This window comes from Anoplophora glabripennis, unplaced genomic scaffold (assembly GCF_000390285.2).
Source record: "Anoplophora glabripennis isolate ALB-LARVAE unplaced genomic scaffold, Agla_2.0 scaffold149, whole genome shotgun sequence".
Lineage (NCBI taxonomy): Eukaryota > Metazoa > Arthropoda > Insecta > Coleoptera > Cerambycidae > Anoplophora > Anoplophora glabripennis.
The window spans coordinates 1,008,155-1,031,188 of record NW_019416248.1 but is presented as its reverse complement, the minus strand read 5'-3'; the positions used below and the strand labels follow the sequence as shown (position 1 = coordinate 1,031,188).

General features: G+C 30.7%; 3 protein-coding genes across 3 annotated transcripts in view; 1 reads left to right on the top strand and 2 right to left on the bottom strand.

The window, feature by feature from the left end:
- Nucleotides 1-1,034: 1,034 nt before the first annotated feature.
- LOC108911717 lies at nt 1,035-6,409 on the bottom strand. Its single transcript, XM_018716715.1, has 3 exons — nt 6,399-6,409; nt 3,963-4,036; nt 1,035-1,394 (listed from the first exon to the last, which is right to left on the bottom strand). The coding sequence occupies exons 2-3, from the start codon at nt 4,013-4,015 to the stop codon at nt 1,100-1,102; spliced, it is 348 nt and encodes a 115-aa protein (XP_018572231.1). The 5' UTR covers nt 4,016-4,036; nt 6,399-6,409; the 3' UTR covers nt 1,035-1,099.
- Nucleotides 6,410-12,001: 5,592 nt separating this feature from the next.
- Nucleotides 12,002-12,604, bottom strand: LOC108911716. Its single transcript, XM_018716713.2, has one exon. The coding sequence runs from the start codon at nt 12,342-12,344 to the stop codon at nt 12,075-12,077; it is 270 nt and encodes an 89-aa protein (XP_018572229.1). The 5' UTR covers nt 12,345-12,604; the 3' UTR covers nt 12,002-12,074.
- A 4,769-nt stretch (nt 12,605-17,373) lies between these two features.
- The window catches only part of LOC108911709 (1,5-anhydro-D-fructose reductase-like), a 7,814-nt gene continuing 2,153 nt past the window's right edge, over nt 17,374-23,034 (top strand). The window contains exons 1-5 of the mRNA XM_018716705.1: nt 17,374-17,524; nt 20,870-21,014; nt 21,073-21,299; nt 21,357-21,592; nt 21,679-21,927. Coding sequence (XP_018572221.1) covers nt 17,453-17,524; nt 20,870-21,014; nt 21,073-21,299; nt 21,357-21,592; nt 21,679-21,927 — 929 coding nt within the window. The 5' untranslated portion in view covers nt 17,374-17,452. The remainder of the gene's footprint in view (nt 17,525-20,869; nt 21,015-21,072; nt 21,300-21,356; nt 21,593-21,678; nt 21,928-23,034) is intronic.

Below are 23,034 nucleotides of genomic sequence, written 5' to 3'. Positions count from 1 at the left end.
AAATTTAACTTGTAATTGTGAACTTGCTTCTTGTTGATTAATACATCATTTTTTTAAGTGATTTTTATTATTTCAACACCTGTTCGGCGACGAGATAATTAATTCGTATTATAATAATACCTATCTGTACAGGTAAATTTGCAAATGTTTCACGATTTTTAAGTTAAATTTGATAAGTATCCAGTAGAGAAAGAAAAAACAATATTAAAGTAACTTATTCTAGTTATAACTAGGGTTGAAAATTTCCTGACAAATAAGCATGATTTTATGGTCTGATATAATAAATTGTGACTTTCGTATTTTCGAATTTCGAAATTACCAAGTGTGTTATAATTAAACCGTTAAAATTCTGATATTACCGTTATTATAGGATTAGTTCAAGCGGTATGTAGATATATTTCAACAAACGAAAGTCTCACGGAAAAATTTGAATAATTCTTCGCATCCACCATGCTTCAGTAACAATACGGTGTTGCTAATCTACCATTTATTTGACAATATTGAACGCGTGCTACAGTTGAGAATGTTTTGCGATTTCACTACAAATTTTTGAAGTTTTTAAGGAACTTCTGTAGGATTCTTTCCCCAAAATCAAAAATAGTAATAAAATTACTGATGTGATCATTTCTACTCTTCTCAAATTTGTATAATTTTTTTTATTTTCATTACTGCTATATTTACTGTCATTTTGTCATTTTGTTACTTACCTTACAAATTTTTACTCACATTGTTGACGTACGATGATATTAGTTGAACATAATCGACGAAGCAAGTGAAATTTATAGAAATAAATGCATTGTGTACTATTAATTAAATATATTTATGTTTCACAAACAACAACATATCGATATACATAAAATAAAGGCAGTCTTCTGAGGCATAGTAAGTAATAAATATTAGTTAAATTTTTTACAAATAATAATAAAGTAGGTATATCTCACCAAAAACTAATGTAAAGCATATTCCCAATTAAATTATTTATTATCTTCATTTTTGAGAGTATTTTCTTCAAAAAATAAGCGTCTCCGCGAGTACTCGCAGCAGACGTGCCCGAAAATTTACAAAATGCAGATCCTGCTCAAACCTAACCTCACTAAACCTATGCTTTCGACGGCTGTTGTTGCAGCTGTTGCTGCGACGGAATCTGTTGCACCGGAACGGCACTCACGTAGATATTTTCCGTTTGGGTCTGGTCGTAAGGATAGTCCTGCGACACGGGACACAGGCAGGGGACCAATTGTACGTTGTGGACACCTGGTAGGGGCGCAAACTGAGCTTGCAGGGGTACTTGTATAGGGACGGAGGGTACTTGTTGCCTCTCGTTTCCTCCAATCGTGTAGACGGGTCCTGAACTCGGCAGGAGCCGCTTGTGGTAGAAGTACTGAGGAGCAGGACTGCAAAGAAAAAAGTGCAAGTGTATTCTGTTTTAGATTATGTGGTTAGTTTGCAACGTTGAATTTTAACTGTCTTTTCAATGACATATATTTTCCCCTTTTTCTATAAACGTTAAAGATTCAAGACAAAATTATTTTCTATGTCCAGTTTATTTCTCTGGACACTTTTTTGAAATTAAATATAAACTTTTGCTATTCTTTGTACGGTCCTGATATCAGTGAGGTACCTTTGTGTAACCAATTTTTTTTTAAATATACTTAGGCACTGTATTTATTTGCGGTTGGACCTTGGCCGGAAAAACAAAAATCTTAATCAAGATTTCTAACGCCTTGTTAAGTATTGTCGCAAATCGCATATATATATCGTTACATAACCGAATTCGAAACGCCAATTGCGGTAATACCAGACATTATATATATCGTCGATTTTTTCATGCCAAAGTAATTAGAAGTGAGAAAAATTGCAAAACACTTTTTTAGTTCGTGTGGTACATGAAAAGGGAACAGAAAATATTCTGCTTTGTTAATTTTACGAAAACATAGTTTCCATTGTACGAGTTGATTATTTCTTGCTCAAATCAAATTTGCACATGCATATATTTTAGTAGAAATACTCGGTTTCATGCATTATTAACGATAGAATGCACTTTCAAAACTGTAAAGGGGTACATATACTATGCAGTTTTAGCGGTAGATAGAACGCAAGACATAAACAAAGTCAAGCACAAGTAAAATTTTAAAGCAATTAGAGGAGAAGCTATGTTTTTAATACAAACACACACTAAAGCTCAAATTATCAAAAAAGTCGATTTTTGTAGAAGAATAGTAAAATTAAATTATATCCACAAGATATTCAAACTTAACAAATTCTGAAGTGAACAAAAATGAAAATAAGCTTGTTAAATTAAAAACGCAGAACAACAGCAACTTGTGTAGTTTTGTGTTATATGAACTATTTTTATTTACTTATTTATTTATTTACCATTTGGGACACTTACAGGCGAAAAAAACCACTAAAGTATCCACTAAATTAACAGATATACATCAAACAACAGTACAAAGAGTTTTAAGATTATAAATAGCATAAAAAATATTATAAAAGAAGTATACGTTTGAGCAATCTCTTAAATGAAACTAGAGTTGTAGAGAATAAATCTAAACTGTTACAAATATCGTTATAAGAACGCATCATTCTGCACACAGGAGAGTTTGCGGAGGCATTGGTATGCTTAAAAGGAATGAAAAATAAGTGGTAAAATAATAAAAGGCCTGCATGGTATATTAAAAAATATTTTACAAATTATTTGGACAGTCGATTTTACCATTAATAATTTTATACAGGTTAGTAACATCCGCTAATACTCTCCTGTTAGCTAAACTTATAATATTATATTCAACACACAATCCATGAAAATTGTTGTCGTTCAAAGTTCGTCCACACTTAAAAGAAAAAAATTTTAAAAATTTATGTTGAATCATTTCAATACGACTAATATATATATATATATATTATATTGAGGATTCCATATAACGGAAGCAAAATTAATTTTACTAAATACAAAAATGTGTAATATAAAAGCAATATGGTTTTAGAATTAGTGAACTGTTTCGACTGCCTCATAATGAAACCCAGCGTCTTAGTGTATTAGATATTAGTTTATTAATATGGGCATTAAATAACATTTTACTATAAAAAATCACTCCAAGGTCTCTAATTTAATTTTTACGATTTAAAATTAAGCCATTAATACTATATTGATATAGGAAAGGATGTTTATTTCGAGTAAAAATGATTATATAGCATTTGTCGATATTAATAAACAAATTATTTTTACAAAAAAAAAATTGCAGTTTTGTCATTTTGAATATTTTGTCATATACATATACAGGGTGGTCCAGATTTTAATAGACAAACCTCGGGAAAGTACTAAACAACAAAAATTAACATCACTTTGCTCTATAACATAGGCGCAGAAAGCCACCGTTTATGAGATACAGGGCGTTGAAATTAACAAAACTAAAACAATTTTTTTAAATATCTGGAAAATCTCTTCATCAAATTTATCCAAATTTGGTACACACTTTTTTTCAAATATTTCTCCTAGTCCTGTATGCACGCAGTCCAAATTCAAAAACCAGTGGCGGAGAAACAAGGATATCGTTTTCTTATTTAAAGTAAAACTTCTACGCCACTGAATTAATTGGGAATATGAATACATTTTATAACGGTCTGAAACATTCCGGATAAAAAAACATTTATTTTTGTCGAAAAGTGAATTATTGTTTACGAGTTATGAGACATATTATCCAAGTAAACAAAGCGTGGCTGTCTGCTCCTATGTTCATAGAGCAAAGTGATGTTAATTTTTGTTGCTTAGTACTTTCCCAAAGTTTGTCTATTAAAATCTGAGCCACTCTGTATATAATATATAATTTGTCTTATCCCTGTGTTAGCAGGTTATAAATAAACAGTATGTTTCTGTCTAAGAACCAAAATAATGTAATACCTACATAGCTTAAGAACAGAGCTTTATAATTTTGATCAATTTGCCGAAAAATAATACTTACGTGCGTTCTTCTGCTGAACCCCAGCCGAAGAAGGCCGATGCACACGATGACATAGCTAGAAAGATACCCAATACCTACAACATTACGAAAAAAATCAAACGATAAACAAGCAAAAGAAATGCATCCGATACGTCAAGCAACGATTAATTAATATTTTACATTAATCCATTAAATAAATCGTCACCGTTGAACGGTTCAAGTTACGTGAAACCGCAGCTTTTTACGATACTCTTTGATGTAACTAGGGAATCGATATATTAAGTTATGTCGGCACAGCGACGGCCATACGCAACGGTTCGGGTTTTTGTGGCTGCCTGAGTAAATATTGGGTCACCGCTGCTTAAAACGGATTTTATTAGTTTCACACTTTATTTGTTTTATGTTTAACATTCCTGCAAGTTTTTACGGGGGTTTCTCTCGAGTCTCGAGATATGTTCCGTCTTATCTTTGATTTTTGAACTCTGTGTAACCAAATATTGCTAACGAAATGTCCCAGTTCCGTTTCAGTGGCGTACGCAGAATTTTTTCATGGGTGGTTAAGGCTTAAAACTAAACTAATGCAAAAACTTAAAGGGTCAAAAGGATTTCCGAAATTTTTCCGTGATTTTTGACATACTGTATTTATGTGAAAAATGGCCGTATCTGGAATTACAAAAAAGCATTTTGAAGCTCTAAGATTCTAGTTCTTAGATCTTTCGGTCGAATTTTTTTAGGTACTGCGGTTATCATACAATTCTAAGGTATAGCGCGAAAAAAATTTTGCAAATTTTCTTTTTTTTTCTGAGCCCACGGACTTGGAAACATTTTTTTCAGCTAAGCCATTGCATAGACCAGATATCTTGTTTATTTAGCTTCTATTTTATTTTTTTTAATTTCGAAACGAACATTTTTCACCTAAATACAGTCTGTCAAAAATCACGGAAAAATTTCGGAAATTCTTTTGACCCTTTAATTTTTTGCGTAAGTGTATTCAACACTTCAAGATCAGTACACTTGGCTTTTGCTGTAACAAAAATCTAAGGAAAATATTTGTCATGGTTTTGACAAAATAAACAAAAAAATTTAAAAAAATTACGTACAAAAAGTATAACATGTTATGTTTTAAAACAATAACAAAACATTTAAATTTTCCAATCAGGCAAACGTGGAATAAATCAACGTTTTCTATAAAACCTTTTCCAACGTGTATCACCGCAAAAGAAGTAAAATTACTGTTCAACGAATACCAAATACCAATACCAAATTGACACGTGTGATAAATTAGCTTTCAGAAAAACTTCTCCTTTGATAAATGATGTTAGAATAGCTGTCTCTTAGGTTAAAAAATTTGAGATTATTACTTTATTTTTAATTTTCAATTTAAATTCATCTGATAATACCCTCGTCAGTGTCAGAACCAAATTGAAATGACCTAATAGTTTCACTAAAATATTTCATTTTTAACTCGCTGGATCTGTGTATTTTTTTATTTTTAAAAATTTAAAATTTTTTCAAATTTTTATGAACACGTAAAAACGTAGATAGAAGTTATCTTAAAGAAATGTTTTTGAAGAACGATGTGCCACATAAATTTGAAAAAAAATAATACTTATAATGGTGTTAATAAAAGATGAAAATGAAGGAAAAATTGTGATATGAAATAGGTAACTATTTTTTTTACGAATCAATTGAAACATATTTATAACCTCCTTAGAATTACTAACAATAACTCTTATGACACTTTTCCATATTTCTAAAGCTTGGGGTACTTTACTTTTAATTTTAAAAAGAAAGTACCTAACGCCTTATACAGGGCGATTCACAAATGGTGACCAAATATGAAATCTCGTATTCTTTGGTGAATTTTAAGGGGAATCGTTCCTACAAATTACTTACTCTTTTATGCTTTTCGAAAAAAGCCTGATTTTCGAGTAAGTAGAAAATTGAAAGACGGATTCGAAAATATCATGGTTGTTACCGTAAAGCAGTGGCGCACTATTTTATTTAGAAAAATATGCCCCCTATACCCTGTATATACGCCACTGGAGCATGTAAATTTTAGGAAAAGCCCTCAGATTTTGGACAATGTTTACATAAATACATGTGCCCAATTTCAAATTATTTCACTTACTAGTTTTTAAATTATTTAAAAAAAATTAAAAATATGTTTTGAAGTTTAACACCCTGTATCTTTTTAACGAAGCGTACTAGATAAAAAGTTTATAGGAAATATTCCCCTTAAAATTCACCAAAGAATAAGACGTTTCCTTTTTGGTCACAATTTATGAATCACCCTGTATAAAAAATAAAAAATAAAAATTTAGTTTTACAAACAGAAAAGATTTCCTCTTCAGGACAAAATCGCGGGACACTCTGTATATTTCCCAAAAGAGTAAAGCTGCGGCCCACCCTGCACCGCCAACAATGACACTAACAAAATACAAACATCGCACTCACCAGATACTTATTGGCCGTCATGATCTTCGTATAAAACCAAAAAGGCACCTGTTCACATCCGATGACCACAAAAGGATTCTAATGACCTGGCGCCGAGGAAGACGTTTTATAAGCTTGGATGGGCCTTACCCTTCCCTAGGCCCTTGGTCAAACCGGTGACCAGGGCTACATAATCTATTTAGAACCGTTATTATTGGATATTAGCATAAATGTCTAGTTGGCCCTGGGGTCCTCCGATATATATTTTATTGGAATACCAACTGTGGCTTTAAAAATGCACTTAAGTGTTTTAAATTGTAAAGGCTTCTTATTTAAATGAAAAATTAATGTCTCTGTCGCCTTTCATATCCATATAAATGTATATTTTTGTAACTTTGTCATTAAATACGGCAGAAATATGAATACATGATTAACAGGACACATATTTAGCCTCAAAAACTACATGTAAGGTACAAAATTTTTAATATTACGCTGACTGGAATGAAAAACTGTTTAAAAATGTTGTAAGAAAGTCACCATATAGTATTTTCATTCTTAAGTTTGACTGTCTAGCTTTACTACATAAACAAGGCCATTAGTGATGAATCAAAATGATCTTGGTTTTTCAGTATCATAAAAATCATACATGTTTTTATTAATAATATAACAACATATTAAAAAACTTTCAAGATGGTCAGAGATCAAGTATCTGTGTCTACTACAACGACAAACCAAGAACGATATAATAGAATTTAATGAGTAGTTAAATACCCCTATTTGTAACAGCTTCTGTATAATTATTTTTTTGCTTAACGACATATCCACCCTTACTCACGTTGTCCTTTTGGATACGGTTTTCATGACATTTCTTTAGACATAATTATACGTATTCCTGTTCGACTATTGTCATTATACATAGGGTACTCTAAACTTTTGTGCATCTAAAAACAAAATTGTTCCAAGAAGGTAAAACTAAAATACGGGGTCTGTTCAGAAAATAACCGAACATTTTTCATTATTTTCTGAACAGACTCGTATATGTAATGGTCCGATATCAGTCTATATTTTATAATTTTTTTTTATCTTGCAATTACATTTTCTCCGTTTTCAATGATGAACATTTACATCATAGCAACATATTACCCAGTTTGATGCCAGTTTGAGTAACATTAATATAATTAGTTTTTCAAACGCGATGACTCGACTTTGTTTTAAATAAAAACGTTTCTCCTGCGGGGACAGGATGATTATTATGGAAGGGAACGTAAGGGTAAGTACAAATAAAAATTAACATAACCACATACTATAAATTCTAAATAACTATGTAGGCCCAGTTTTGAAAGGTAATAAAAATTCCTTCTTAGTCGAAGAAGCTTTAGGTATTTCAATGCAGCATACTATCGTACGAAGTCGTAAAAAGATATTTAGTTTTTAAATCGAAATCTTGGAAGATATAGTTTGGTTGGTTCGGTCTATAAAAGGTGGTGATTTTATCATAAAATAGTCGTTATATATAAAAAGTAAAACTCTTTAAAATTCTAAAAATTAGATTTTTTTTATTTTTTTACTTTTTTGAACCTAATTTTTTTTAGTAGAAGTAGACAGGGAACATTGCTTTACAAAAAAACTAGGTGAGATAGATTCCCTTCAAAATGATGCGTTTTCAAAATTTTTTGGACTAATATTGAGCGAGTTATAACCGGTCAAACTTACATATTTTTTAGATTTTCGTCATTTTTAACATAATAACGATAATAATTCTTATTATTTTTACAACAAATTGGTTCTTTACTTACTCTCAACCAATTTGTTGTAAAAATAATAAGAATTATAATCATTATGTTAAAAACGACGAAAATCTAAAAAATATTTAAGATTGACCGGTTATAACTTAGTTAATATTAGTCCAAAAACATTTGAAAACGCATCATTTTGAAGGGAATCTCATCTAGTTTTTTATACAGCAATTTTCTTTGCCTACTTCTATAATAGTGTTAAAAAAGTAAAAAAATCTTATTTTTGTTTTTTTAAAATTGTTTATTAACGATTTTTTGCACAAAATTTTTCTTTTAAATTTTTTAAATAAGCCATTTCGATGGGAAATTCAATTCTCTAAATAATTTTTCCTATGAACTATAGCGAAATTTTGCTTCGTTTTCGAGCTACAACTGAAAAACTGAAAGGGGTGTATTTTCACCCCTATCTCCTATTTCCACCCTCTAATTTAATAGCACTCAGCGGTTTTTTCACATAAAATGACCATTTGAACGAATCATGTAATAAAATATCTTTTAAAAATCCTATAATCAATAGTCTAATCTGTGTTGGGTACAAATGAACGTTCAACAGAAACAACACGAAATCAACTTTGATTTTGAAACGGACGAAAAATAGTGTATTAACCGTTTCTACTTCGGTAGAGGTTTTTTCACTTAACGAACAATATCAATTCAACTCAATACAAGTTCTAGAAAAAGTTCATATCGATTATGTGTAAAAATATAAATTGTTTGTTAATATGAACCAGTGATTTTGAATGGACAGGAAATGGAAAGCAAATCATGCCAATCAAAATGCATTATTGATTGAATAATCGCCAGATAAGTGTTATTGCATAATAATAATTATTAGTATAAAAACAGGTGTTTCGAGTTTGGTATCATTAATCGACTACTTAATTGAAAAAGTTATAATGGCTAGAATTTAAAAATGATTTCTAGAAATAGTTTAAAAAGTAATTGATTTAAGAAAACCCTGAATTTATCATGGTTTCTGGATAGTAAAAGCCTGTTTTTATTTAAAAAATCATCATTTTCTTCTTTTACTACAAGAGCCCAATTAACAAATTCATAATCCATGATCAGTCCTTATGCAAAATATTGAATAAAGTGGCGAATGCTTAATTGCTGTGACTGTCATATTTTCTTACGACCACTGCGACTGTCAGATTTATTTCTTTGTTCTTGAATTGAACTGAATTGGTGCTGTTTGTTGGACAAAATATACATTTATAAAATAAAGAAAAACTGAAACAATGTGGAAAGTGCTTTTATAGAATTCATGAAACTAGAATATCGATTATTTCCAAACTCCTCCGGATCTAATGAAGCTAATGCATTCAGTTATTAAACTTGCCCCAGTTTACTTGACGATTGTGTCACTAAACAGTAAAAAGATCTGATTATTTTCCAGTCCAGTGATCCAACGAGTTGAGGAATTTGTTACAAAAACAAAATATAGTACTTAGAACGAAATTCGAGAAAAAAATCTGATGACTTCATCTTTTTCTAGTTACCACCTCGGGAAAAATTAGAAGCGACACACCCAGCTGGACACTTTAAAAATTTACTCACCAATCAATTCCCGCTCACCTCCCAATTAAAACCCTTTGATCTTATCACGACTTTGATCAAATCCGTTAATGGGATTATTCGAACATGGGAGTTCAGTGCGTTCCTGAACCCCGACAAAAACTATAAAATAAATTACATACTACCCGACCTGGGTCAATGACTCTTGAAGAAGCGATTAGGATTAAAACTAAAGATGGCCCTTAGTTGTTTGGGCATGGGCGTCCTCAGATGGAGGATTCCTTCGAATTTTGTCAAGAAGTAACATATTTAAAAAATATTTTTTCGAGTAGTTTGTTTATACAAACAACTGCCTTGTAAGTATATGAAACAGTTGGTAACACAATGGCATAAAGCGGTTAATAAAATACAAGTTATCTGAGTCGACGTTCGAACGCAAGGCTCGGTGGTTCCGCAAATTGTGCCTTTTTAGGTTTCGTCAGTTCGGTTCAAAATATGGATGAGAAGCGTTGTGGACCCATTTACTATAGGTTGATTATTAGTGTTGTCAAAAACAAATTTATACCAAAATCGTTTTACAATTTACATTTTTTATGTGCTAACAATATATTATACAAGTTTAAGTGGTTCAGAACGCATATTTTTGAAAATATTACGTTTTGATTGAAAAAAAAACATTTTAATTCCAAAAAAGAACACATTTTTGAAAATAAATTTAAAAATAAAAAAGATACGAAAAGTATTCAACAGTACAAAAGTTTAGATTTATTTTCACAGAATATTTTGTTTTTTTTTATTTGTGTAGGATAAAAATTAACAGATGTTGCTGTAAGAAGTTTGCAGTTGAGGGCGAAGGTCATGTTTTTCAAACCCTTTAACCTCAAAAATCTCAAAAATAACGCGTTAAAAAATATTTAATTTTCCAGCATTTTTAGCTGTCGAAATTTTCCGTAAAATCGTTTTTGGATCGTCTTAATTGCTTTAAAATTAAGGAAGTTATCGTTAAAAAACCAACGATACCTTACCGCTTCAATTTTGGAGCATATCAATATTTTGTTTATCCACAACTTTTGAGCATTCATAGGTATACATAATAAAATATTTGAAAATTTGAAATGATGACTTTCTACATGAAAAAAGTAAGAAATAATTATTTTGAATATTGCATTAATTAAAGTAAATCGCGAGAAAGAAAGTTATTACGAAAAAAAATTATAATTCATTTTAAATAATTGAAAAGACATTTTGCCATTTGGGGTGGTTTTTAAGGGTTAAAAGAATGGGATAAATTATAAACTGTATTGTACTGTTTGTACTATCAAATCATTTCAAATTGTTGAAAACTATTTTAACATATGAGCTTTGTAAATACATAACAATCAGGACAAATTTATAAAACATGATAATATCCACTCTACAGACAAAAAGACAGAAAAATAATTTTGAAGTGCCTTATTGTAGGTTAAATGTTGTCAGCAGATCACCCAATTACTTGGGTCTTAAAATATACAATAAGTTGCCTTCTGAATTAAAAAGTTGCTCTTCGACTGGACTATTTAAAAAGCGCTTAAAGCAGCATTTAGTATACAAAGTATATATGATGTTAAGGAATACTTTGATGTATAAATATATTTGTATTTGTTGTTTGTTAAAGTATTATTTTGTGTGTTTAGTATTTACGAATTTTTTGTAGCTTTTACACTTTTATTGACAATTCCAATACGATTTGTAAATTGTCTAATGGAAATAAAGAAATCGAATAAGGGTAGTTTTTTGAAGGGTTGAAATATAGTAATAAATTTATAATACCATAAACTATTGAAAATATTTCTATCTATAATACATGCGTTATAAAAATATTTTAAGGTCAAAGAAACTATTAATTTTATATTTTTATCATTAAGGGTAGTTTTTAAGGGTTGAACTTTATAAAAATAACGTATATTACCCACAATATAAAACAATATTTATTCTATATATTAAGAGATGATTGTAGTCTATTAACACCTATTTTTATATCTATTAAATAAGCTTAATTCCAAATTTTCATGAAAATCGAATCTATCCGAATGTATTCGGAGGTTTTACTTTATTTTTCTCTTAATTCCTGGACTATAAATCCTCATTATACCTTCAACGTACCTACTTAATTATTTTTCCATGTAAATTCAAAAAGATGAGAATAGTATATACAACCAGTAATACAACACTAGGTATACCAGGTTGCCTATACTTCAGATAATCAAATAATTTTAATAAGAAACTTTCACTTTATCTAGAACACGACTCCAAACAAATAACCATAAATATTCAAACCATTTATTGTAAATTTATTCACATATGTGTACAATTAAAATTACCTTAACAAAATACAATGATAAGATTATTAATCATAATTAAACCTTCTTTTCCCGTCGAACCGGAAGCCGTAGGCGGCAGCGTTCTTGGCGTCGACAAGAGCTGGATTTCGATGTTTGTAAAAAGTACCGTGAGAATGGGCAGCTCTCGAAGATCCCGTTTCCTGTCCCCTGGGGTAGAACGCCTCGAAGGTGCCTTTTGGTGGGAGGACCGAACTCAGTTCTGGATCATTGGGGTCATATGCACTACTTAGGACCGCAACCGTCAGAACAACCGTTAATTGGATATAAACACCCATTACGTAAGGAACCCGGTGAGTGACGATTTATATAACGCGGGTTATTGACAACAATATGTCCGATCTATATGATTTTCTATGGAACTAACGACAATACAGCTGACTTTCTCCGTTGAGCAAGCAATTCGTCGACGCCTGAGGCCTGGGTGAGAATTGGTCGACGAAATTGTCGGTTCTTCTGATGTACCGAGTTTCCAGTAAACGTCGACTGTCAGGTCGATTACGGAGTATTTTATATCTTCAAGAGCTTTAATATTAAATAAATTTAACGGTTTGTGTTGGTATTTACGGTTACACAACTGCTTGACCATGAACCTTTTATTGCATGCATGGAATGTGGCGGTATAAATGCGATAGCAAAATAATTTTCGGCTTTAGCTTGAAAAAATATAAGAAAAGAACGAAATTGTAGTATGGCGAGGACAGTATTTAGAAAACTAATAAAATATGATCAATGAAGGACTAACGGTCTCTAAGTTTTGCAAGGTCAAGGACGAAAAGCATTCTTAAAAGTAAAGGAAGTGAATTAGGATTTTTGGATAATGGTTTACATGTGTTTGAGTCTCGACAAACAGGACATTATCAAGTGAATGTAGCGTGTTTGAGAGATGGTTTGCAACTATTTTCCCTCACATCGATCTTGACGCAGTGATTGTTATGGATAATGCGCCTTACCATAGTCGATAAATAAAAAAAATTACCAAAATTTACGTGGAGAAAGGGAGAAATCATGAAACTGTTGAATGGGAAACATGTCGAACATAAAATCACGACAGTTATTGTCAATTGCACAAAAAGAAAAAGCTAAATACATCGATTGGCACCACCGTGAGCTAACACTGAACCCCATTGAACTAATCATTTACTTTTCGATGTCTTTAAAGATAAAAAATACCTCCATTAAATGATATGAAAATTGTTCTACTGGAGGTAATTTGCAGCAAATATAACTGCAACTTAGCCTTGATTACATACTGTCTACGCATATACAACTAGCAAATATTTACTTATGCACCTTTATCAAATGGATTTTTTTTTTTTAATGGGGCAGGAGTTTCCTGTCCTGGTTTTTTGACCCCTGTCGAAGGGATAATAATCTAAGACATTTCCTTATTTACCAATATATGCAAATAAATTTACACTTGCCTCACCAAAAGTATACAAAAAATAAGTACAATTACAAAAGAAAAACATCGACGTACGATTTGTGTACATACCTTTTGCTACGAAACATTTTGTTGTACTTAGAACTGGTAATTTTTTAATACAGCGGGTGGTAAATATGTGTGAAATTATGTTACATCCTTTAAGGCCAATTCCCACATAGCAGCGCCGCAGCAGCGCGGCAGCAGCGCTTCATAGCGTCGCTGCGATGCAAAAACTTGGTAGGCATTCCCACTTAGCAGTGCAGCACCAGCGCAGCGGTTAATATTTTAGAAGAGTAGTGTTCCGACTATCTAATAGAACGAACGTATTTTATTTTCAAAATGTCGAGTTCCTCGTCTAGTGATATCCTAGATATATAATTTATTAATATTGCCTTAATCCTACTTAGAAATGTAGAGTTTTGTCAGTAATTTTATATTACTCTAACAAAATCAAACTACCTGCATTTACTAACTACATATAATTAGTGATTACATAGTCCAACAGTCACCGCGAAACGTCTGGTACCTCTCCCACAGCTAATTAGTGAGCGATATGTATCGAGATTTGCCGAAGACACAGCAGTGTTTGTTGCTTTCTAATGTCCACTTGGCAGCGCGACGAAGGTCAGAGCAGCAAGGAACGCTCTCAGAGGCGTTGAATTTTGACGCGCTGCGCTGCTGCCGCGCTGTGCTGCTTATGTGGGAACTGTTCCATTTAAAAATATGGATATTTTTAGGAGCAGCATTTGCAGCGACGCGCCGCGCTGCTGCGGCGCTGCTATGTGGGAATTGGCCTTTAGGATTCTGATGTTAATTTCAAGAACGCACTTGCCTTTTTCACCTTTAAGGGTAATTAATCATATTTAAATTTCAATCATACGTAATTATATCCATAACATTAGTAATGGTAATTCGTGTTCATCTGACTAAAACAGTCACAGTCCTAACATCGTTTAACAAAGTATCTGCTATGTAATTACATCCAATAATTTACCGCATCGACAGCCACCCAAAAGTTAGATTTACCGTGCCGGTACCGATTTGAAAAGGCCTTTAACAAAACGTTTGACATCCAGAAGTATAGGCGTTAGCAGGGAATAAAAGTTTGTGTACAAGTGTTGAAATTATATGCCTACGTTTTCCGGGAAGTAACAATTATCAATATTATACAACAGCAAATTCCAAGTCACTTCTATTCTAATAGAACATAATTATTAGTACAATAATTGAACTTGCGATTCTTAGAGCGTTTGCCTTGAATTGCAACGTAATAAATTAAAAAGTAAATTAAGTTTTTTCTGTTGAGGAAGGTTACAGTAAAAGTTTTGGAAGGTTATAAAATCTGAGTCATTCACTTTGGGCTTTTTTTGAGTACAACCCAATCATTTTGGTTATGGTGGTCGATATGAAGATATCTGGAAGACAGAAATTTTAACGAAAATGAGAGACCCATTTTTTAAATTAATTCGTAATTAATGAAAGGTCACATAGAATGACTAAACTTATGGTGCTCGGTAATAGTAAAGTCAAATGTTTAGTGGACTTTTACATTGAAGGGGCATTTCAGTGTTATATTTAACTCTAAAAAGATAAAAAAATAAATTAGATTAGGGCGGGTCTGTCGAAATGTCCCTCTTGGATGTAAGAGGGGGCAAACTAATTTTTGCTGGAATATCTTCAGTATAACTCACATAATAAAAAGTTAAAAATGTTTAAATTTTTTACCGATGTTGCAAAATTGCAATAATTGATGAAAAAAAGGGAAAATAATAATAAGTTTTTTTGGATATATTTTTTTTAAATACTTTAATTGCTCTGAAGGCATTCTAATTTTGGTAAAAAAAACTTTAGAATGTAATAAAACAACACACCAAATTTCATTAAAATCGGTTCTATAGTTTTCGCAAAATAATTTTGAAAAAAATTTTCGAATTTTCAAAATGTTGCACGACCGCAAATAAACCATCTAGATACTTGAAAATTTTTTGACATAGAAAAGACCGCTCAACCTCTCAAATAGTTTTTGAAAAATTGAAATCGGTTGATTAGGACGGCCACAATAAATTTTTAAAGTTAACCTTTTTTTATTTCTAAACAATTAGATTACATTTATCAATTTGCAATTTAGTTTTTTTTAGAAATTATAATTTTAAAGTACTCGGAAAGACGCTTCTTTTAAAAATAAAAAGTTAAATTCCGTTTATTAGTTCTGGAGATATAAGCGGTCAAAATTTATCGGCATTTACCGTTAATTTATAAACAATTTAGCAATAATTTTTGATCCGGTGGCTTCGTTTTTCCGAATTCTAAGCTGGAAAAAATGTTCATATCCATAAGTTATCGGCAACATAGATAAATCAGCGGAAAAGCTGACTAAAAACACGAAAAGTGGGGGACGGGGTTTCCCCTGAATTGGGAGGTTCAAAATGCGAAGGTACGAAAAAAATTGAATTGTCTCGGCTTCTAATGGACCAATTTCGATCTTTTTTTAATCCGATATCTCGGTAGCCAAGAAATTCGAATATCGTAATGCCAACTGTCTAATTTGAACATATTTTGTTATAACCAAAGTTTATTATTTATGCATTACATATACTGTATATTTTACCCTATGCTATTACATTTTTTCGATAAAAAAATTTGTTTACGTATATATTTCAACATTCTGACTATGAATATAATTATTACTTACAGTAATTATAACTATAACTATAATATAAATAATTATTAATTATTTAAATAATTTTTGTTTAAACAAATTAAAATTTTTTATTTGGAAATTACTTTTTTTGTTAAATACAGATAAAATTTAAAAAAATAGTACTTTAAAATTATAATTTTTGAAAAAAACTAAATTACAAATTGATAAATTGTAATCTAATTGCTTAAAAAAAAATGTTAACTTTAAAAATTTTCTGTGGCCATCCTAATCAACCGATTTCAATTTTTCAAAACCCATTTGAAAGGTTGGGCGGTCGTTTCTGTGTGAAAAAATTTCTAGATGGTTTATTTCAGGCTGTGCAACATTTTGAAAATTCGAAAATTTTTTTCAAATAATTTTAAAAAAATTATTTTGCGAAAACTATTCAACCGATTTTAATGAAATTTGGTGTGTTGTTTTATTATACTCTAAAGTTTTTATTTACCAAATTAGAATGCCCTCGGAGTAATTAAAATATTTTTAAAAAATTATCCAAAAAACTTGATAATTTTGCCTTTTTTATCAATTATTGCTATTTTGCAACATCGGTAATAAATTTAAACATTTTTAACTTACAGTATATTGTACAAAATACAATTCTAAAACTTGTTTCCGCTTCAACATTCTTCCAAAATGCTTAGGTTCCAAGATGTAAGTAAAGAACTCAGATAAAACAGGTATTTCTTAATTTTTTTAAACATTTTTGCAATTTTGAAAATGTTCCTGACCTCGCCCAGATCTAGGGATCTACACTTTTATTATGTGAATGGTACTGAAGGTAATCCAGAAAAAAATTGCTTGCCCCCTCTCACATCCACCTCAAAACAGATCCGCCCTGGTCTATTTTGTTTAAATGTATTGTGATTTTTGGATATTCTTATTTGAATGTTATTTGAAATATTGGACAGACCAAATCACTATCCTTTTACATGAAATATACATTTCCTTTCAGAAAGCAATGGTTAAAATGCAATAAATCATACCAAAAAACCACCCCAAACACAATAACAGCCCCAATAAACGTATATTAAATCGATTTAGCATACGTTACGTAGATAAAAATTAGGTTAGCATATCAAACACTTACTTTCCAAGGAAATGCCTATGATAACTTTAATGATTTTGTACCGCCGTCACCTATGTAAGTTGTAGTGGGGCTATGTGCCTATGCTCAAGGTTGAGGTTCTTGCAGACGCAAAGTAGAAGCGGTACATTTCTAGTCTAATAAATAGGTATTGTCGTTTCCTACACCTGAAAAGATGTCGTTTAATACGTATTTTGACTTAAATGATGGTTTGAAAATTCCTGCTATTGGATACGGAACGTGGCTGGTGAGTTTTTTTTTTAATTTCGATAATAACGGGTTTCAAACTAATAGTTATTCTATATGCGTATGGCTTCCTATGACTGCTTGTGAATTAGATACTTTTCACGACCAAGGTTTTTTAATGAAACGGAAAAGTACAAGGTTGAAAAAATATATAAAAAATAACTCAAATGGGGTAAGACCTAGAAAAAAAATTCGTATAACAGTTGTAGAGCATAAAATTCTACATACAAATGGCCCATTGATTTTTTCCTGTGCCATTAAAATTAACAGAGTTAGGGAGACTAGAATTTAAGGGATGATTTCAGAAATTTAAAAAATCATAACAAGCAGAAAAATGAATGAATTTCTAATAACTCTAAAAAATGTAAACTATCTTCAGAGAAATAGATATATTTTTTAATTTTTAATAAAAAAGTTAAAACAATTTCATAAATGTAACGTGATTTTTTATATTTGTAAAACAGAATTTCGAAAGTAACTTTTCATTATTTTAAATAATAATCTAATGGCAAAGAAAAAACCTGTTTTAATGTTAAATCACAAAAATTAACGATTAAAAAATTGAAATCGTTATAATTTTTAATACATATAAAATTCATTAATTTTTCGGCTTGTTATGATTTTTTAAATGTCTGAAATCATTCCTTAACTTTTAGCCACCCTAACTCTGTTAATTTTAATAGTACAAAAAAAGTCAATAGACCATTTTTAAGTAGAATTTTATGCTCTACAATTTTTATAAGAATTTTTTTCTCTCTTACTTACCCCTTTCTAGTTATTTTGAAAAATCCCTTTATTTTATTGCTATTTGAAGGACAATTTAATTGAACTATACAGTTACATTTTCATTTTCAATGTAGCTACCAAATTTGAGTAAAGGTGATTCCAATTTTATTGAGGTGTTATTTTGATATCTCCGTTGACTTCAGCAACAGTATACTGTGTGTTTTTTAGAAATATACAAACAGATATTTCTTTCAAACAATGTTAACAATTTGGAGAAACTAAAAATTAGGACTATTGTCAAATTAAACTTTACATATTCGGAAGAATGTATATTGCTGAAAATGCAGGTATTTATAACATTCTGTAAAACTTGAGTTGGATCTTCCGCAGCTCTGGTAATATCAGTAATACCAGAGTGTCCTGAATAAAAGTTGCGTCAAATCACATAAAATTATTTTTAATTACACAGTGTCCCATTTCTTCCAGGTGCTACCTAACTTAACTGAACGCCCTGTATTACATTTATGATTTATTCGTTGAGTTTAAACCTATTTTAAACAAATATTGGATCCATGTCAGTCGATCAAATTTGATATTAAAGAAAACCATTTCTCGAAAGTATCAATATCTCCAAAACTAAACAAGATAACAAGATGTGATTTCCACCATTTCTTCAAACTTGAAAATATACTTAATATATTATGTTTTAAATAGAAAAATTATAGCTAAGGGTGTTGGAATATTCAGGTTTTAGATCATGGATAATTTGATTTTTAAAAATATGGAAATATAAATTCCGATTTCAGACACTATAATAGGTCATGCAATTTACATAAATAAAATAGAAAAAATAAATTTTGTATCTGCATAAGTTTCCAATTTAAAATAAGGTTTCATTAAAAAAAAAAACAAATTGGCCATAGTCCACAACATGGAAATTCGTACGCCTGTAATTACTGTTAATTTAAAATACATACATTAAATAGCTTGAACAAATGGTGAAAATCGCATCTTGTTATCATGTTCAGTTCTGGAGATATTTGATATTTTCGATAATGCAGCAATCCATTTTTAATAATAATATGCAGTATATGCATAATAATGTGCAGCATAATAATATGCAACATAATAATATGCAACATAATAATATGCAACATAATAATATGCAGGATAATAATATGCAACATAATAATATGCAGCATAATAATATGCAACATAATAATATACAGATATCAATTTTTAATAATAATAATAAGCAGAATATGCATAATAATATGCAGAAATCAATTTTTAATAATTGAGCAATCCATTTCTCTTTTTATGAAATGATACCTAAAGTACCTACAGTTAATTTGTTTATATTCAAAAATATATTAATATAGAGGAGAAGTGAAATACCCTGTAGATTAAAAATGATTTTAGAATGCGAAGAAACTGATTTAGAAAATTTGCAGAAGAATCCGTACGTGTGGCGACTTTTTTTTAAATATTTTACTACATACCTACTATTTATAATAAGAATTAATCTAAACTTTTATCAAAAGAAAAACATGTTAATGTAAAAGAGAGATAGAAAAACATATGGAATATTAATTTCATCCGTTTAAATGCAAAAATAAAAGTAAATAATGTAACCGTAATAATTGTTAACCTTGGATTCCTTGATTGTTAACAACAAAATAAATTTTAATATGTCTTAATGTCTAATGATGTTTCAAGCGATTACATATTATTTTAGTTTTATACTTTTAAAAAAAAAGTTGTGCTGAAAACGAAGTGAATACCTCCTACATCTTATTTTTAGAAATAAAATTTGCATCAAGATACAAGACTTAAGTACATCTTAAAGCGACCTCATCTTTTTTAAATGACCTTGTACATTTGACTGTATTTGGATGAATACACATACCTATTAGTTAACTAGTTTTTTTTAGCAGACGTACAGTCGTTCACAAAACTAAATCCCGCTTATGCAATAAATGTTTAGATTTAGATATACGAGTGCCTATACTAAAAGCAGAATTTTCAAGAACCGTCATATCGTCAGCAAAATAAAATGTGTTCTATGTTTTAGTCAGTGTACTTTTTCCGGCAAAATCACTAACAAAAAAAAACAGCTAGCTGGTCGGAAAATAAAGTAATACTTAAAGATGAGCAGATATACATACGTTTTTTATGAGAAATTAAATATGAAATATCAATATCGTGTTGTCAAATATTTAAATTCAAAATATTGATTTATTTTAATGAACCATAGATTCAAATATTTATGAAATGACTCATTACTGTCCTTCCTGCAAAATTTGTCCAAGCTTATAATTATGGTTGTAAATTTTTAATGTTCCTACCTAATCATGGTAGATGATAATCTTTTATCGATTTTTTAATTGACATTTCTAAAAGATTTAAAATATTCAGTGCATGCCAGCAAATTATTAAAAAATAAGAAAGGTAAAAGTAGAATTACAATTAATTCTCAAAAACAAACAGTTCCTAGGACATTCAATCTGTTTTATCAAAAAAAAAACTCAAAAAAAAACTACACTGATTTAGAATAAAATAAACCTATTGTGGATATTTTGTTTAAATTATTTTTACGTCATTCTATTTATCGCTTTAGTCGGACGATGAAGAACAACTGGAAAAAGCTATTGATGCAGCTCTAGAGGTTGGCTACCGCCATATCGACGGAGCATACGTCTATCAAAACGAAAACGTTATTGGAAGGGTACTACAAAAATGGTTTTCTTCCGGAAAACTAAAGAGTAAGTCCCAAACAATAAATTTATGTATTCCTACTTCTTATCTGGACAATTTTGACAGGAGAAGACATATTTCTAACAACAAAATTACCACCAAGTGGCATGAGACCAGAGCACGTTCAGAAGTTCATAAAAGAATCACTTGCCGCTCTCCAGGTTGATTACGTCGACTTATATTTGGTGCATGTTCCGTTTGGCTTGAAATACGTGGAAGGCACTTTGTATCCCACCTCTGACGACGGAAAATCTGACTACGACGCGAACACGGACCATGTCGCTATATGGAAGGTAAAGTAGTCACGAAGTATTTCAAAATTTCGGAAAATCATCTATTTGCACTTTTAGGCAATGGAGGAGCTGGTCAGTCTGGGCTTGACCAAATCGATCGGCGTGTCGAATTTTAATAAAGATCAAATCCAGAGAATTTTAGATAATTCTGAGATACCGCCTTGCAATTTGCAGGTAGAACATCACGCTTATTTGCAGCAAAAGGACTTGGTACGGTTCTGCAAGGAAAACAAAATTGTTGTGACGGCTTATTCTCCTTTGGGATCTCCCGGTCTGAGCAAATTAGGAAGAGAGTAAGTAAATTTAATGACGGAATGTGTGAAATTTTATATTCATTTTAATTAATCAATTAAAAAATCCATGAAATTTCTCTTTTTAGGACGCCGGACCTAATGGGCCACCCAGTTGTGAACGAAATAGCCAAAAAGTACAACAAATCAGCCGCTCAAGTCTTATTGAAGCACATTATTCAAACGGGAATAGTAGCAATTCCCAAAAGCACGAATCCCGAGAGACTTCGTCAGAACATTGACATTTTTGATTTCAGTTTAAGTGATGAAGATCTGCAAACGATGAATGATTTGGATCAGAACCTCAGAATACTGGATTTCAAATTTCTGTTTAAGGGGTGAGTAAATCTGGTTTTATGGCCATTGTTTTTATAACACCGTTATACCGCGCATGCTCCAAGAAAATCTACGCTAATGCAAACAATTGAAGGGTCAAACGAATTTCCGAAATTTTTCCGTGATCGGGAATTAAAAGAAAGCATTTTGAAGCTCTAAGATTCTAGTTTTTAGATCTTTTAGGAGATACGGTTATCATGCAATTCTAAGAAATAACACGATAAACAAATTTTACAATTTTTTTTTGTTTCTGAAGCCACGGATTTGGAAAAATTTTTTTCAGCTAGGTTCAATTTCATTTTTTTTTAAATTTCGATACGACCATTTTTCATCGAAATATCGGACTTTTAACGGAAAAGGATCCTTTTGTCGGAAATCATCGATATTTCGGTGACAAATGGTCGTACAGAGAATTGAAGGGCAGTTTCGAAAACTGGAATAAATTTCCTATAACATGCTGCTGCAACTTTTCGGAATTTTTTTTTTTTTCATTTTTACACGAATTATAAAAAAAACGGAAAAAGGGTAATTTATGGTTTTTTAGAAAATTATGACTTTTACAGTTTGATATAACTAGAAGAACCCTGTGAAGTTTCATCTCGAACTTTTGAAAAAAATTAAAGTGTCATGTTTTTTGAGCTCAAACACTTCATAATTAATCATTATTAAAATGGAAAAAAAATTTTTTTTTTGGGGTTTTCTCGCATTTTTGCCGCAAATAACGTTTAAATTGACGAAAAAAAATATATTATTTTCGAAAAATTTTTGAAAAAATTTTCGAAATTTTTATTTTTTTTTGGAAAATCTTCCGAACATTGAAGGAAACAAAATCCAATTGTTTCCAGCACGATTCGGCGCTTCCGTCCTATGGTTCTGTTAATCAACTTTTAATTAAATTAAAATTAAAGTTGACCCAAGGGTGGAAAAAGATAAAACAAAGGGCTTTTTCAAGATAACTCAAAAAGGGTAAGAGCTAGAAAAAAAAGTTTTTCATGAAAGTTGTAAAGCAGACAATTCTACATAAAAATGGCCTCTTAACTTTTTCTTGTACTATTACAATTAACAGAGTTAGGGAGGCTAGAAGTTAAGGGAAGATTTCAGAAATTTAA